The following is an 11172-nucleotide window of genomic DNA, read 5'->3' as shown; positions in this document are numbered from 1 at the left end:
CTATCGCGACCGACGTCTGGGGGGGGGGGGGGGGGGGCCACAAAAATTACAAAAAAAAAAATAACACCAAAAAAAAAAAAAACTCGAAAATACATTAAAAAATAAAAATATGGCAGGAGGCAGCCCCGGCTGCGCCCCGGGGGCAGCACCCAAAGGTGACGGCGGGGGGGGGGGGGGGGGCAGATGGATGGGGGGGGGGGGGCACAGAAATTGGGGGGGGGGTGGGCAGTGGAAAATGGGGAGAAAAAAGGGGAAGCCGGGGGCGTGGATCCCCCAACCGCGTGGCGAGGGGAAAAAAAAAAAACAACAAAAAACAGAAATAAGACGTTTTTTGGGTGGTTTTGGGTTGGTGTTTTTGGCAGGCGGGCGGCGGGGGGGGGATTGTTTTGGTTCCCCCCCCCCCCCGGCACGGTGCCGGGGGATTAGGCGGGAGCGTGACCCCGGCGGCGGCACCGCGCCACCACCCCCCCCCCCCCCGACCCCCCCACAGCCTCACCGGCCTCACATCTACCCGGGGGGGTCCCCAATTGACCCCCCCCCGCCCGGCCTCACTGGCCTCTGGCCTCTGATTTACCCAGGGGGGGTCCCAAATTGACCCCCCCCCCAGCACAGCCTCGCTGGCCTCTGGCCTCCTCCGGGCATTGATTTTCCTGGGGGGGGGTCCCCAATTGACCCCCCACGGCCTTGCTGTTCTCCAGCCTCTGATTTACCCAGGGGGGGTCCCAAATTAACTCCCCCCCCCCCCCCCCCGCCCGGCCTCACTGGCCTCTGGCCTCCTCTGATTTACCCAGGGGGGGTCCCAAATTGACCCCCCCCCCCCCCCAGCACAGCCTCGCAGGCCTCTGGCCTCCTCCGGGCATTGATTTTCCTGGGGGGGGGGTCCCCAATCGACCCCCCCACGGCCTTGCCGTCCTCCAGCCTCCGATTTACCCAGGGGGGGTCCCAAATTAACTCCCCCCCCCCCCCCCCCCCGGCACAGCCTTCTTGACCTCCAGCCTCTAATTTACCTGGGGGGGTCCCAAATTGACACCCCCCCCCCCCCAGCACAGACTCACTGGCCTCTGGCCTCCAATTTACCCGGGGGGGGGGGGTCCCAAATTGACCCCCCCTGACCCAGCCTCACTGGCCTCTGATTTACCCGGGGGGGTCACCAAATGACCCCCCACTGCGGCCTCTTTTGGGGTACCCAGAGCCTCGGGGGGGGGGGTTTGAGCTCGGCCGCTGTTTTGGGGTCAAAAAGGGGAAAACGCGCTGTGGGACGGAGCGGTTGGGAAACCCATCGCGGGCGGGAGGGGTTGTGCAAAGCGCTCGTTGCTTTTTGGGGTGAAAGCCGGGGGAAACGGGGCCCGCTGCGGTTGGAAACCGCGGGGTTGGTTTCGCGCCCGTTTTTTTTGGGGCTAAAACCCAGCATTGGGGCGTTTCCGGGAGGATTTTGGGGTGCGGCCCTCCCCGAGGCCACGTCCCCCCTGTTCCATCCCTTTTTGGGGCTGCTGACGATGCTGGATTCGGGCAAAAATCCCCCAAATCCTCACCCAAACAGGGGGGGTGCTGCATTTCCCTCTGACCTCCCCCAAAATCGCTCCAGATAACCCCAAATCCTGCATTTTTCACCCCAGAACCAGCCGGGCTCCAGCAAAGCCCTAAAATCCCCCATAAATTGTGTTTTTTTGTTGTTGCCTGGGACTTGGTGCCCTCTGATGCCATAAATAAAAGCGAAAACCCCTCAAAAAGCTGTTTTCCAGGCTTTCTGCAAGCACATGGCTGCACCGCTCTCCAAAAGCCGCTTTTTTGCCCCAATTTACACAGGGCTGGGATGGAAGCGGGTGACCGGTATTTGCCGGGCGAAACCTGCAGAGTCTTTTTGGGATAAAAAAGCCAAAAAGCCTTCCAGGCTTCCAAGAATGGGGGAAATGCCCCAAAAATGACGTTTCTGGTGCTTTTTTTTTTTTTTTATTTTATTCTTTTTCGGGTGCTGTGGGTGCCAGCGGCAGAGGAGACCCCGGCTGCGGCTGCTTGGTTTTATTCTTGCGAGTTTTGCCCCCAAAAAGTTGGGGTTTGATGCTTTTTACACCCCTCATCTTCCCTGCCCCAAAGGCACCATGTGAGGTGGTTGGTTTTGGGTTAAGAACTGCCGTAAAAAGGAAAAAGGGTGCATTTGAGCCATCCTGCATGGGTCTACCGCCCATTTTTCACCCAAAAAGGGACAGATTGGGGAAAAAAAGCCCCAAAGCTCATTCCTGATGGCGGGTGCTGGCGCGTTCCCGTTCCTGGGGCTTTTTGGGGTGTAATGGGGGCAACTGAAGGCGCCTCGGGGCGCTGTGGAGTCCTATGGGGTGCTGTGGGGCACCTCAGGGTGCTGTGGGGGCTGTTGTGGGCCCCTTGGGGTGCTTTGGGACTTCCCGGGGACCACTTGGGGTGCTTTGGGGCCTCTTGGGGTGATCTGGGGGCACCTCAGGGTGCTGTGGGGGCAATTGAAAGCCCCTTGGGGTGCTTTGGGACTTCCCAGGGACCCCTTGGGGTGATTTGGGGCACCTCAGGATGCTTCAGGGCCCCATAGGGTGCTTTGGGGCCGCTTGGGGTGCTGCGGGGGCACCTTTGGGTGCCGCCCCCACCCCTCAGGCGGCCGTGTCCCCGCAGACGGAGACGAGGAGCTGCTGCGGGGCCTCGAGGGGGCCCTGGGGGTGAAGAAGAAGAAGCGGGGCCCCCGCAAGCAGAAGGAGAACAAACCCGGCAAGCCACGGAAACGGAAAAAATTGGTGAGGGGGGGGGGGGGGGTCCCGGCATTTTCGGGGGGGGGGGGGGGGGGTTCTGGGATTTGGGAGGGGGTGTCCTGGGATTTGGGGGGGGGTCTCAGTGTGACCGTCTCTCCGGGGGGGGTCTCGGGGTGCAGGTGAGCGAGGATGAGTTCGAGTCGGAGCGCGACGAGTACCGGGAGAAGTCGGAGAGCGGCGGCAGCGACTACGGCGGCGTGGCCAAGAAGAAGCGGCGGAAGCACCGCGAGAAGAAGGAGAAGAAGACGAAGCGGCGGAAAAAGATGGACGAGGAGGGGGGGCAGAAGGTGAAGGTATGGCCGGGGGGGGGGCGGGGGCGCGCTGGGGGCCCTGGGGAGCCCCACAACCCCTTTGGATCCCCTTGGGGTCCTGGTGACTGTTTTGGGGCCCGTGGGGTCCCTGCATCCATGGTGGATCCCGTTGGGGTCCCGATGGGCCATGGGTTTCTCCCCACCCATTTGGATCCCACTGGGGTCCCGGTGCCCGTTTTGGGACCCATCAGGTCCCCCAACCCCTTTGGATCCCATTGGGGTCCCCATGACCATTTTGGGGCCCATGGGGTCCCTGTACCCATGGTGGATCCCTTCGGGGTCCCGATGGGCCATGGGTTTCCCCTCACCCATTTGGATCCCACTGGGGTCCCGGTGCCCGTTTTGGGACCCATCAGGTCCCCCAACCCCTTTGGATCCCATTGGGGTCCCCATGACCATTTTGGGGCCCATGGGGTCCCTGTACCCATGGTGGATCCCTTTGGGGTCCCGATGGGCCATGGGTTTCCCCCCACCTGTTTAGATCCCATTGGGATCCCAGTGCCCATTTTGGGACCCATGGGGTCCTCTCATCCCGTTTGGATCCTGTTGGGGTCCCCATGACCGTTTTGGGGCCCTGGGGTCTCCCCAACCCCTTTGGATTCCATTGGGGTCCCAGTGCCCATTTTGGGACCCATAAGGTTTCCCCCAACCTGTTTGGATCCCATTGGGGTCCCGGTGACCATTTCATGGCCCATGGCTTTCCCCCCACCCGTTTGGATCCCGTTGGGGTCCCCATGACCATTTTGGGGCCCATGGGGGTCCCGGTGCCTGTGTTTTGGCCTTTGGGGTCCCTACACCCATGGTGGATCCCATTGGAATTCCAGCACCTATGGTGGGTCTCATGGGGTTCCTGGTGCCCCTTTCAGACCCCATGGGATCCCTGCACCCATTTGGATCCCATTGGGGTCCCCGTTCCCATTTCAGACCCCACGGGGTCCCCCCACCCTCATTACACCCCATGGGGTCCCGCTGCCCTTGCCCTTTCTGTCCCCACCCCCGTCCTTGTCCCCGTGCCCGTTTCTGACTCGCTCCCCTTCTCTCGCTCTCGCCGCCGCTGGTGCCACCCCCTGTCCCCATCCCTGTCCCCATCCCTGTCCCCGTCCCCGTCGGGCGCAGCCGGTGGAGCAGAAGTCGTCGGCGCAGCTGCTGGGCGCCTGGGGGCTGGAGGACGTGGACCACATCTTCACCGAGGAGGACTACCACACGCTCACCAACTACAAGGCCTTCAGCCAGTTCATGAGGTGGGGGCTGGGGCTGGGGGCGCCTCGGGGTGCTGGGGGGGGGGCAGGGGAAGGCTCCTCGGGGAGGTTTTTGGGTACCTCGGGGTGCTGCGGGGGGACCTCGGGGGGGTTTGGGGGCAATTGGAGGCACCTCAGGGTGTTTTGGGGCACCTTGGGGTTTTCTGGGGGGCAACTGAAGGCACCTTGGGGTGCTGGGGGGCACCTTGGGGTGCTTTGGGGCACTTTGGGGTGCTGTGGGGCCCCTTGGGGTGGCTTTGGGAGCTCTCAGGTGCCCCTTTGTGGTGCTTTGGGGTCAGGTGAAGTTACCTGGGGTGATTTGGGGCACCTCGGGGTGGTGTAGGGGCAGTTGAAGGCTTCATGGGGTGCTGTTGGGACGCCTTGGGGTGCTTTGGGGGCCATTGAAGGCACCTCAGGGCGTGTTGGGGTACCTTGGGGTGCTGTGGGACTTCTCAGTGACGCCTTGGGGTGTTTTGGGGCACCTCAGGGTGTTTTGGGAGCTCCCACAGGTCCTTTGGGGTGCTTTGGGGGCAGTTGAAGGCACCTTGGAGTGCTTTGGGGTTTCCTAAGGACCCCTCGGGGTGTTTTAGGGCACCTCGGGGTGCTGCAGGGACTTCTCGATGACCCCTCGGGGTGCTTTGGGGCCCCTCGGGGTGCTTTGGGACTCCTTGAGGACCCCTCGGGGCGTTTTGGGGCGCTTTGGGATGCTCCGTGCGCCACCACGGTCCCTTTGGGGCGCCCCGGGGTAGCTCTTTTCGGGGTGGGGTCTCCACGGGCAGCCCCCGGTGGGGTTCCCAGCCCCGCTGCCGCTCGCTCGCAGGCCCCTGATCGCCAAGAAGAACCCCAAAATCCCCATGTCCAAGATGATGACCATCCTGGGGGCCAAGTGGAGGGAGTTCAGCGCCAACAACCCCTTCAAGGGCTCCGCCGCCGCCGTGGCCGCCGCCGCCGCCGCCGCTGCCGCCGCCGTGGCCGAGCAGGTGTCGGCCGCCGTCGCCGCCGTCGCCCCCGAGGCGCCGCCACCGCCCCTGCGCAAGGCCAAGACCAAGGAGGGGAAAGGTGAGCGGCACCCCGGGGACCCTCCGTGCTGGGGACAAGGTGACGGGACCCCCAGGGACCCTCCGTGGTGGGGACAAGGCACTGGGACCCCCGGGGACCCTCCATGTTGGGGACAAGGTGACAGGACCCCCGGGGACCCTCCGTGGTGGGGACAAGGTGACAGGACCCCCAGGTCATCTCCATGTTAGGGACGAGACCCCAGGACCCCCAGGTCTCCTCCCTGTTGGGGACAAGGTGCCAGTACCTTTGGGGACCCGTCCTGTTGGGGACAAGGTGCTGGGACCCATTGGTCCCATCCATGTTGGGGACAAGGCACTAGGACCCCCGGGGACCGTCCGTGTTGGGGACAAGGTGACGGGACCCCCAGGTCATCTCCATGTTAGGGACGAGACCCCAGGACCCCCAGGTCTCCTCTCTGTTGGGGACAAGGCACAAGGACCTTTGGGGACCCTCTGTGGTGGGGACAAGGTGAAGGGCCCCTTAGGTCACCTCCGTGTTGGGGACAAGGCGCTGGGACCCTTGGGTTCCCTTCTTCTTGGGGACAAGGCGCCAGGACCCCCGGGGACCCTGCATGTTGGGGACAAGGCCCCAGGACCCCCAGGTCACCTCCCTGTTGGGGACAAGGTGCCAGTACCTTTGGGGACCTGTCCTGTTGGGGACAAGGTGCTGGGACCCATTGGTCCCATCCATGTTGGGGACAAGGCACTAGGACCCCTGGGTCACCTCCCAGTTGGGGACAAAGATGCCAGGACCCCCAGGGTCTCCTCTGTCTTGGGGACAGGGTGAAGGGACCCTGGGTCACCTCCACCCTGGGGACAAGGTGCCAGGATCCCTGGGGACCCTTCATGTTGGGGACAAGGATGCCAGGACCACAGGGTCACCTGGTTGGGGACAAGGTGTCAGGACCCCAGGGTCCCCTTCCTACTGGGGACAAGGTGCTGGGACCCTTTGGTCCCCTTCTGGTTGGGGACAAAGTGCCAGGACCCCCGGGTCCCCATCGGGGACAACATACCGAGACCCCAGGGTCCCCTCCCAGTTGGGGACATGGTTCCAGGACCTGTTGGTCCCCTCCCTTTTGGGGACAAGGCTCCAGAACCCCAGGTCCCCTCCCAATTGGGGACACAGTTCTAGGGCCCTGGGTCCCCTCCCCATTGGGGACAATGTTCCAAGACCCCAATGTCCCCTCCCTGTTGGGGACAAAGTTCCAGGACCCGTTGGTCCCCTCCTGTTTGGGTACAAGATGCCAGGACCCCGCATCCCCTCCCCGTTGGGTACAACCTTCTGACACCTCAAGGTCCCCTCCCCATTGGGGACAAGGCTCCAGGTCCCCCCCCCCTTGGTTGGGGACAGGAGCCTTGGGGACAGCGCTGTCCCCTGGCAGGGCCCGGGCACAAGAAGCGCAGCAAGAGCCCGCGGGTGCCGGAGCTGAAGCGGAAGCTGAAGGGCAAGAAGATGGCACCGCTCAAGATCAAGCTGGGCGTCCTCGGCGGCAAGCGCAAGAAGAGCAGCTCGGTACGGCCCCGCTGTCCCCTGCTGTCCCCTGCTGTCCCCTGCTGTCCCCACTGGTGGCACCCGGCCCCGTGGGTGGCACCCAGAGGTGTCCCCACGTCCCCTTCTCGCCCTCTGGTGTCCCCACGTGGTGGAATCTAACCCCTCGGGTGGCACCCCCAGGTGTCCCCCAGCCCCTCCTCGCCCTCAGGTGGCACCCAGAGGTGTCCCCACGTCCCCTCCTCGCCCTCAGGTGGCACCCAGAGGTGTCCCCACGTCCCCTCCTCACCCTCAGGTGGCACCCAGAGGTGTCCCCGTGTCCCCTTCTAACCCTTGGGTGGCACCCAGAGGTGTCCCTGCATTCCCTCCTCGCCCTCGGGTGTCCCCAGGTGGCGGCACCTGACCCCTCCTCACCCTGTGGTGTCACCCAGAGGTGTCCCCGAGCCCCTCCTCACCCTCAGGTGTCCCCACGTGGTGGAATCTAACCCCTCGGGTGTCACCCAGAGGTGTCCCCGAGCCCCTCCTCACCCTCTTGGTGTCCCCAGGTGGTGGCATCTGACCCTACATCCCCTCCTCACCCTCTTGGTATCACCCAGAGGTGTCCCCCAGCCCCTCCTCACCCTCAGGTGTCCCCACATGGTGGCACCCAGCCCCTCAGGTGTCACCCAGAGGTGTCCCCACATCCCCTTCTCACCCTTGAGTGTCACCCAGAGGTGTCCCCGAGCCCCTCCTCACCCTCTTGGTGTCCTCAGGTGGTGGCACCCGACCCCATGTCCCCTCCTTACCCTCGGGTGTCACCCAGAGGTGTCCCCACGTCCCCTCCTCACCCTCAGGTGTCACCCAGAGGTGTCCCCCACCCCCTGCCATCCCCCCGCAGCGTCCCCCAACCCCATCTCCCCTCACCACCCCCCCACAGCCCCGTGCCCCCCATTCCCCCCAGTGCCCCCCACTCCCCCCAGTGCCTCCCAGTGTCCCCAGTGTCCCCGTCCCGTTGCAGAGCGAGGACGCGGGGGAGGCGGAGGAGGAGTCGGACGCGGAGAGCTCGAGCGTGCACAGCGCCTCGGCGCGCTCCGACCCCGCCGCCCGCATCAAGAAGCTGAAGCGGGGCCGCCCCGGCCGCAAGAAGAAGAAGGGTGAGTGGCCCCCGGCCCCGAGCGCCACCTCCCCGTCCTCCCCCCCCCCCCGTCCCCTCGTCCCTCCCCGTGCCCTCCTCCCCCACCCCCTCCCCGTCTTGTCCCCTCCCTGGGTGACGCCGCCGCCGTCTCTCCTTGCAGCCCCCTGCACCGTCCTCAACCGGGAGCGCGGCCCCGCGGGGACGGGCGCTGTGCCCGCACACGGTGAGAGCCCCCTCGCTGTCCCCACGTTGTCCCCACGGCGTCCCCAAAGCCGAGGGGCCACCCTGGAGCAAGGGGCGCCCCCCCCATCTCCTGGGTTTGGGGCTGGGGGTCCCCCGGGTCCCCCTCCACACCGTCCGGCCGGGGGCTCTCCCTTGTCCGTGTCCCCATTGTCCCCATGTCCCTGTGTCCTGATGTCCGGGTGTCCCCAGGTGTCCCCACCATCTGTCCCCGCTGTCCCCATCCCCGCTGCCCCTCGTGTCCTGATGTCCCCATCCCCATTGTCCCCATGTCCCTGCCTCCATGTCCCCACCAACTCTCCCTGGTGCCCCCCTGTCCCTTGTGTCCCAAAATCTGACCTTACCCCTAGGTGCTCCTGTCCCCAGGTGTCCCCCAGTGCCCATGGTGGCCCCATTGACCGCGGTGTCCCCACCCGTGTCCCTGTCCCCTCTCCCAATCCCAGTCCCTGTCCCCATCCATGTCCCTATCCCCATCCTGCCTCCGTCCCAATCCTGTCCTTTCCATGTCCCTGTCCCCATCCTGTCCCTGTCCCCTTCCTCTCCCCATCCCTTTCCCCATCCCCTGTCCCCATCCTTGTCCCCATCCCAGTCCTAATCCTGTCCCAATCCTGTCCCCATCCATGTCCTCTTCCCCATCTTGTCCCCATCCCCATCCTGTCCCTGTCCCCATCCCTGTCCCCATCCTCTCCCCATCCTGTCCCCATCCCCATCCCAACCCCATTCCCCATCCCCAGTGTTCCCAGTGCCCCGTCCCCCCACTGTCCCCAGCGTCCCCATCCCCCTGTCCCCACACCCCCATCCCAGTGTCCCCATCCCCCCACCCCCATCCCAATGTCCCCATCCCCCTGCCCCCATCCCCCTGCTCCCATTCCTCTGCCCCCATCCCCCTCCCCCCTTCCCCCCACCCCCATCCCTCCACCCCCCACCCTCTCTGTCCCCACGCCCCCCCCCCCGCCCCGTGTCCCCTGGGGCTCGGTGGCAGCGGGCGGTGCTGTCCCCGCAGGCCCGGGGCCGGAGGAGGACGGGGACGGCTACGAGACCGACCACCAGGACTACTGCGAGGTGTGCCAGCAGGGGGGGGAGATCATCCTGTGCGACACCTGCCCCCGCGCCTACCACCTCGTCTGCCTCGACCCCGAGCTCGACCGCGCGCCCGAGGGGCGCTGGAGCTGCCCCCACTGCGTGAGTGGCGACGGGAGGGGGGCTTGGGGGGGCCCTGCGGTGGGTTGGGGGTGGTCTAGGGGCATCCGGGGGGTGTCTGGGGGGCCTTGGGGGTGGTTTAGGGGTCCCTGGGGGAGTCTCTGTGTTGGGCTGGGGGCTTTGGGGGTGGTCTGGGGGTGTCCAGGGGGTCCCCGAGGCAGTTTGGGGGTCCCTGAGGGAGTTTGGGGGACCCTGGGGGTGGTTTAGGGGTCCCTGGGGGAGTCTCTGTGTTGGGTTGGGGGCTTTGGGGGTGGTCTGGGGGTGTCCAGGGGGTCCCCAAGGCAGTTTGGGGGTCCCTGAGGGAGTTTGGGGGACCCTGGGGGTGGTTTAGGGGTCCCTGGGGGAGTCTCTGTGTTGGGTTGGGGGTTTTGGGGGTGGTCTGGGAGCATCCAGGGGGTCGCTGAAGGAGTTTGGGGGGCTCTGGGGGGGTCTCTCTGTTGGGTTGGGGTTGTCCAGGGGGGCCCTGAGGGAGTCTGGGGGGGCCTGGGGGTGGTTTAGGGGACCCTGGGGGGGTCTCTGTGTTGAGTTGGGGGTGGTTTAGGGGTCCCTGAGACAGTTTGGAGGACCCTGGGGGCAGTTTAGGGGTCCCTGGGGGGGTCTTTGTGTTGGGTTGGGGGTGGTTTAGGGGTCCTCGAGGCAGTTTGGGGGTCCCTGAGGGAGTTTGGGGGACCCTGGGGGTGGTTTAGGGGACCCTGGGGGGGTCTCTGTGTTGAGTTGGGGGTAGTTTAGGGATCCCAGAGACAGTTTGGAGGACCTTGGGGGCAGTTTAGGGGTCCCTGGGGGGGTCTTTGTGTTGGGTTGGGGGTGGTTTAGGGGTCCTCGAGGCAGTTTGGGGTGCCCTGAGGGAGTTTGAGGGACACTGGGAGTGGTTTAGGGGTCCCTGGGGGGGTTTCTATGTTGGGTTGAGGGCTTTGGGGGTGGTCTGGGGGCATCTGGGGGTCCCTGAGGGAGTTTGGGGGACACTGGGGGGTCTCTGTGTTGGGTTGGGGGTAGTTTGGGGGTCCCTGGGGGAGTTTGGGGGTCCCTGGGGGGGTCTCTGCATTGGGTTGGGGATGCTGGGGGTCTCTGGGGTGTCCAGGTGACCCTTAGGGGCGTTTGGGGGTACCTGGGGGGGGGGTCTCATGGGAAGTTTGAGGATCCTGGGGGGGGGTCTGTGCATCATCCCATGGGGACTGAGAGACCCTGGGGGAGCTCAGGGGTCCCTGGGGGGCGGGAGGTTCCTTCGGGGGGGTCACTGGAGGTCCCTGGGGGGGGTCACCGGGAGTCCCTGGGGGGTCCCTGGGGAGCTCAGAGGGTCTGGGGGGTCCCCCGGAGGCCCCTCAGGACATCCCCAGCCGGTTTGGGGTCCCTGGGAGCGGTCTGGGGGCTCGGGGGGGGGTTCCTGACACCTCACTTGATGCCCCCCCCAGGAGAAGGAGGGGGTGCAGTGGGAGGCGAAGGAGGAGGAGGAGGAGTACGAGGAGGAGCTGGAGGAGGAAGGCGAGAAGGAGGAGGAGGACGACCACATGGAGTACTGCCGCGTCTGCAAGGATGGCGGCGAGCTGCTGTGCTGCGACGCCTGCATCTCCTCCTACCACATCCACTGCCTCAACCCCCCCCTGCCCGAGGTCCCCAACGGGGAGTGGCTCTGCCCCCGCTGCACGGTACGGGGGGGACGGGGACGGGGAGCGGGTGGGGACGGGATGGGGATGGGATGGGAATAGGGACAGGGATGGGACAGGGATGGGGACAGGGATGGGACAAGGATGGGG

At 65.4% G+C, this 11172-nt stretch overlaps 1 protein-coding gene across 1 annotated transcript in view; it reads left to right on the top strand.

Moving 5' to 3' along the window:
• The window catches only part of CHD3 (chromodomain helicase DNA binding protein 3), a 69183-nt gene that overhangs the window by 22257 nt on the left and 35754 nt on the right, over positions 1-11172 (top strand). Inside the window, 9 exon segments of the mRNA XM_068664625.1 lie at positions 2523-2756; positions 2891-3064; positions 4199-4323; positions 5141-5379; positions 6761-6891; positions 7865-8000; positions 8142-8204; positions 9225-9403; positions 10831-11064. Coding sequence (XP_068520726.1) covers positions 2523-2756; positions 2891-3064; positions 4199-4323; positions 5141-5379; positions 6761-6891; positions 7865-8000; positions 8142-8204; positions 9225-9403; positions 10831-11064 — 1515 coding nt within the window.

Source organism: Anas acuta, chromosome 35 (genome assembly GCF_963932015.1).
Source record: "Anas acuta chromosome 35, bAnaAcu1.1, whole genome shotgun sequence".
Taxonomy (NCBI): domain Eukaryota; kingdom Metazoa; phylum Chordata; class Aves; order Anseriformes; family Anatidae; genus Anas; species Anas acuta.
This window is presented reverse-complemented; position numbering and strand designations above follow the sequence as displayed.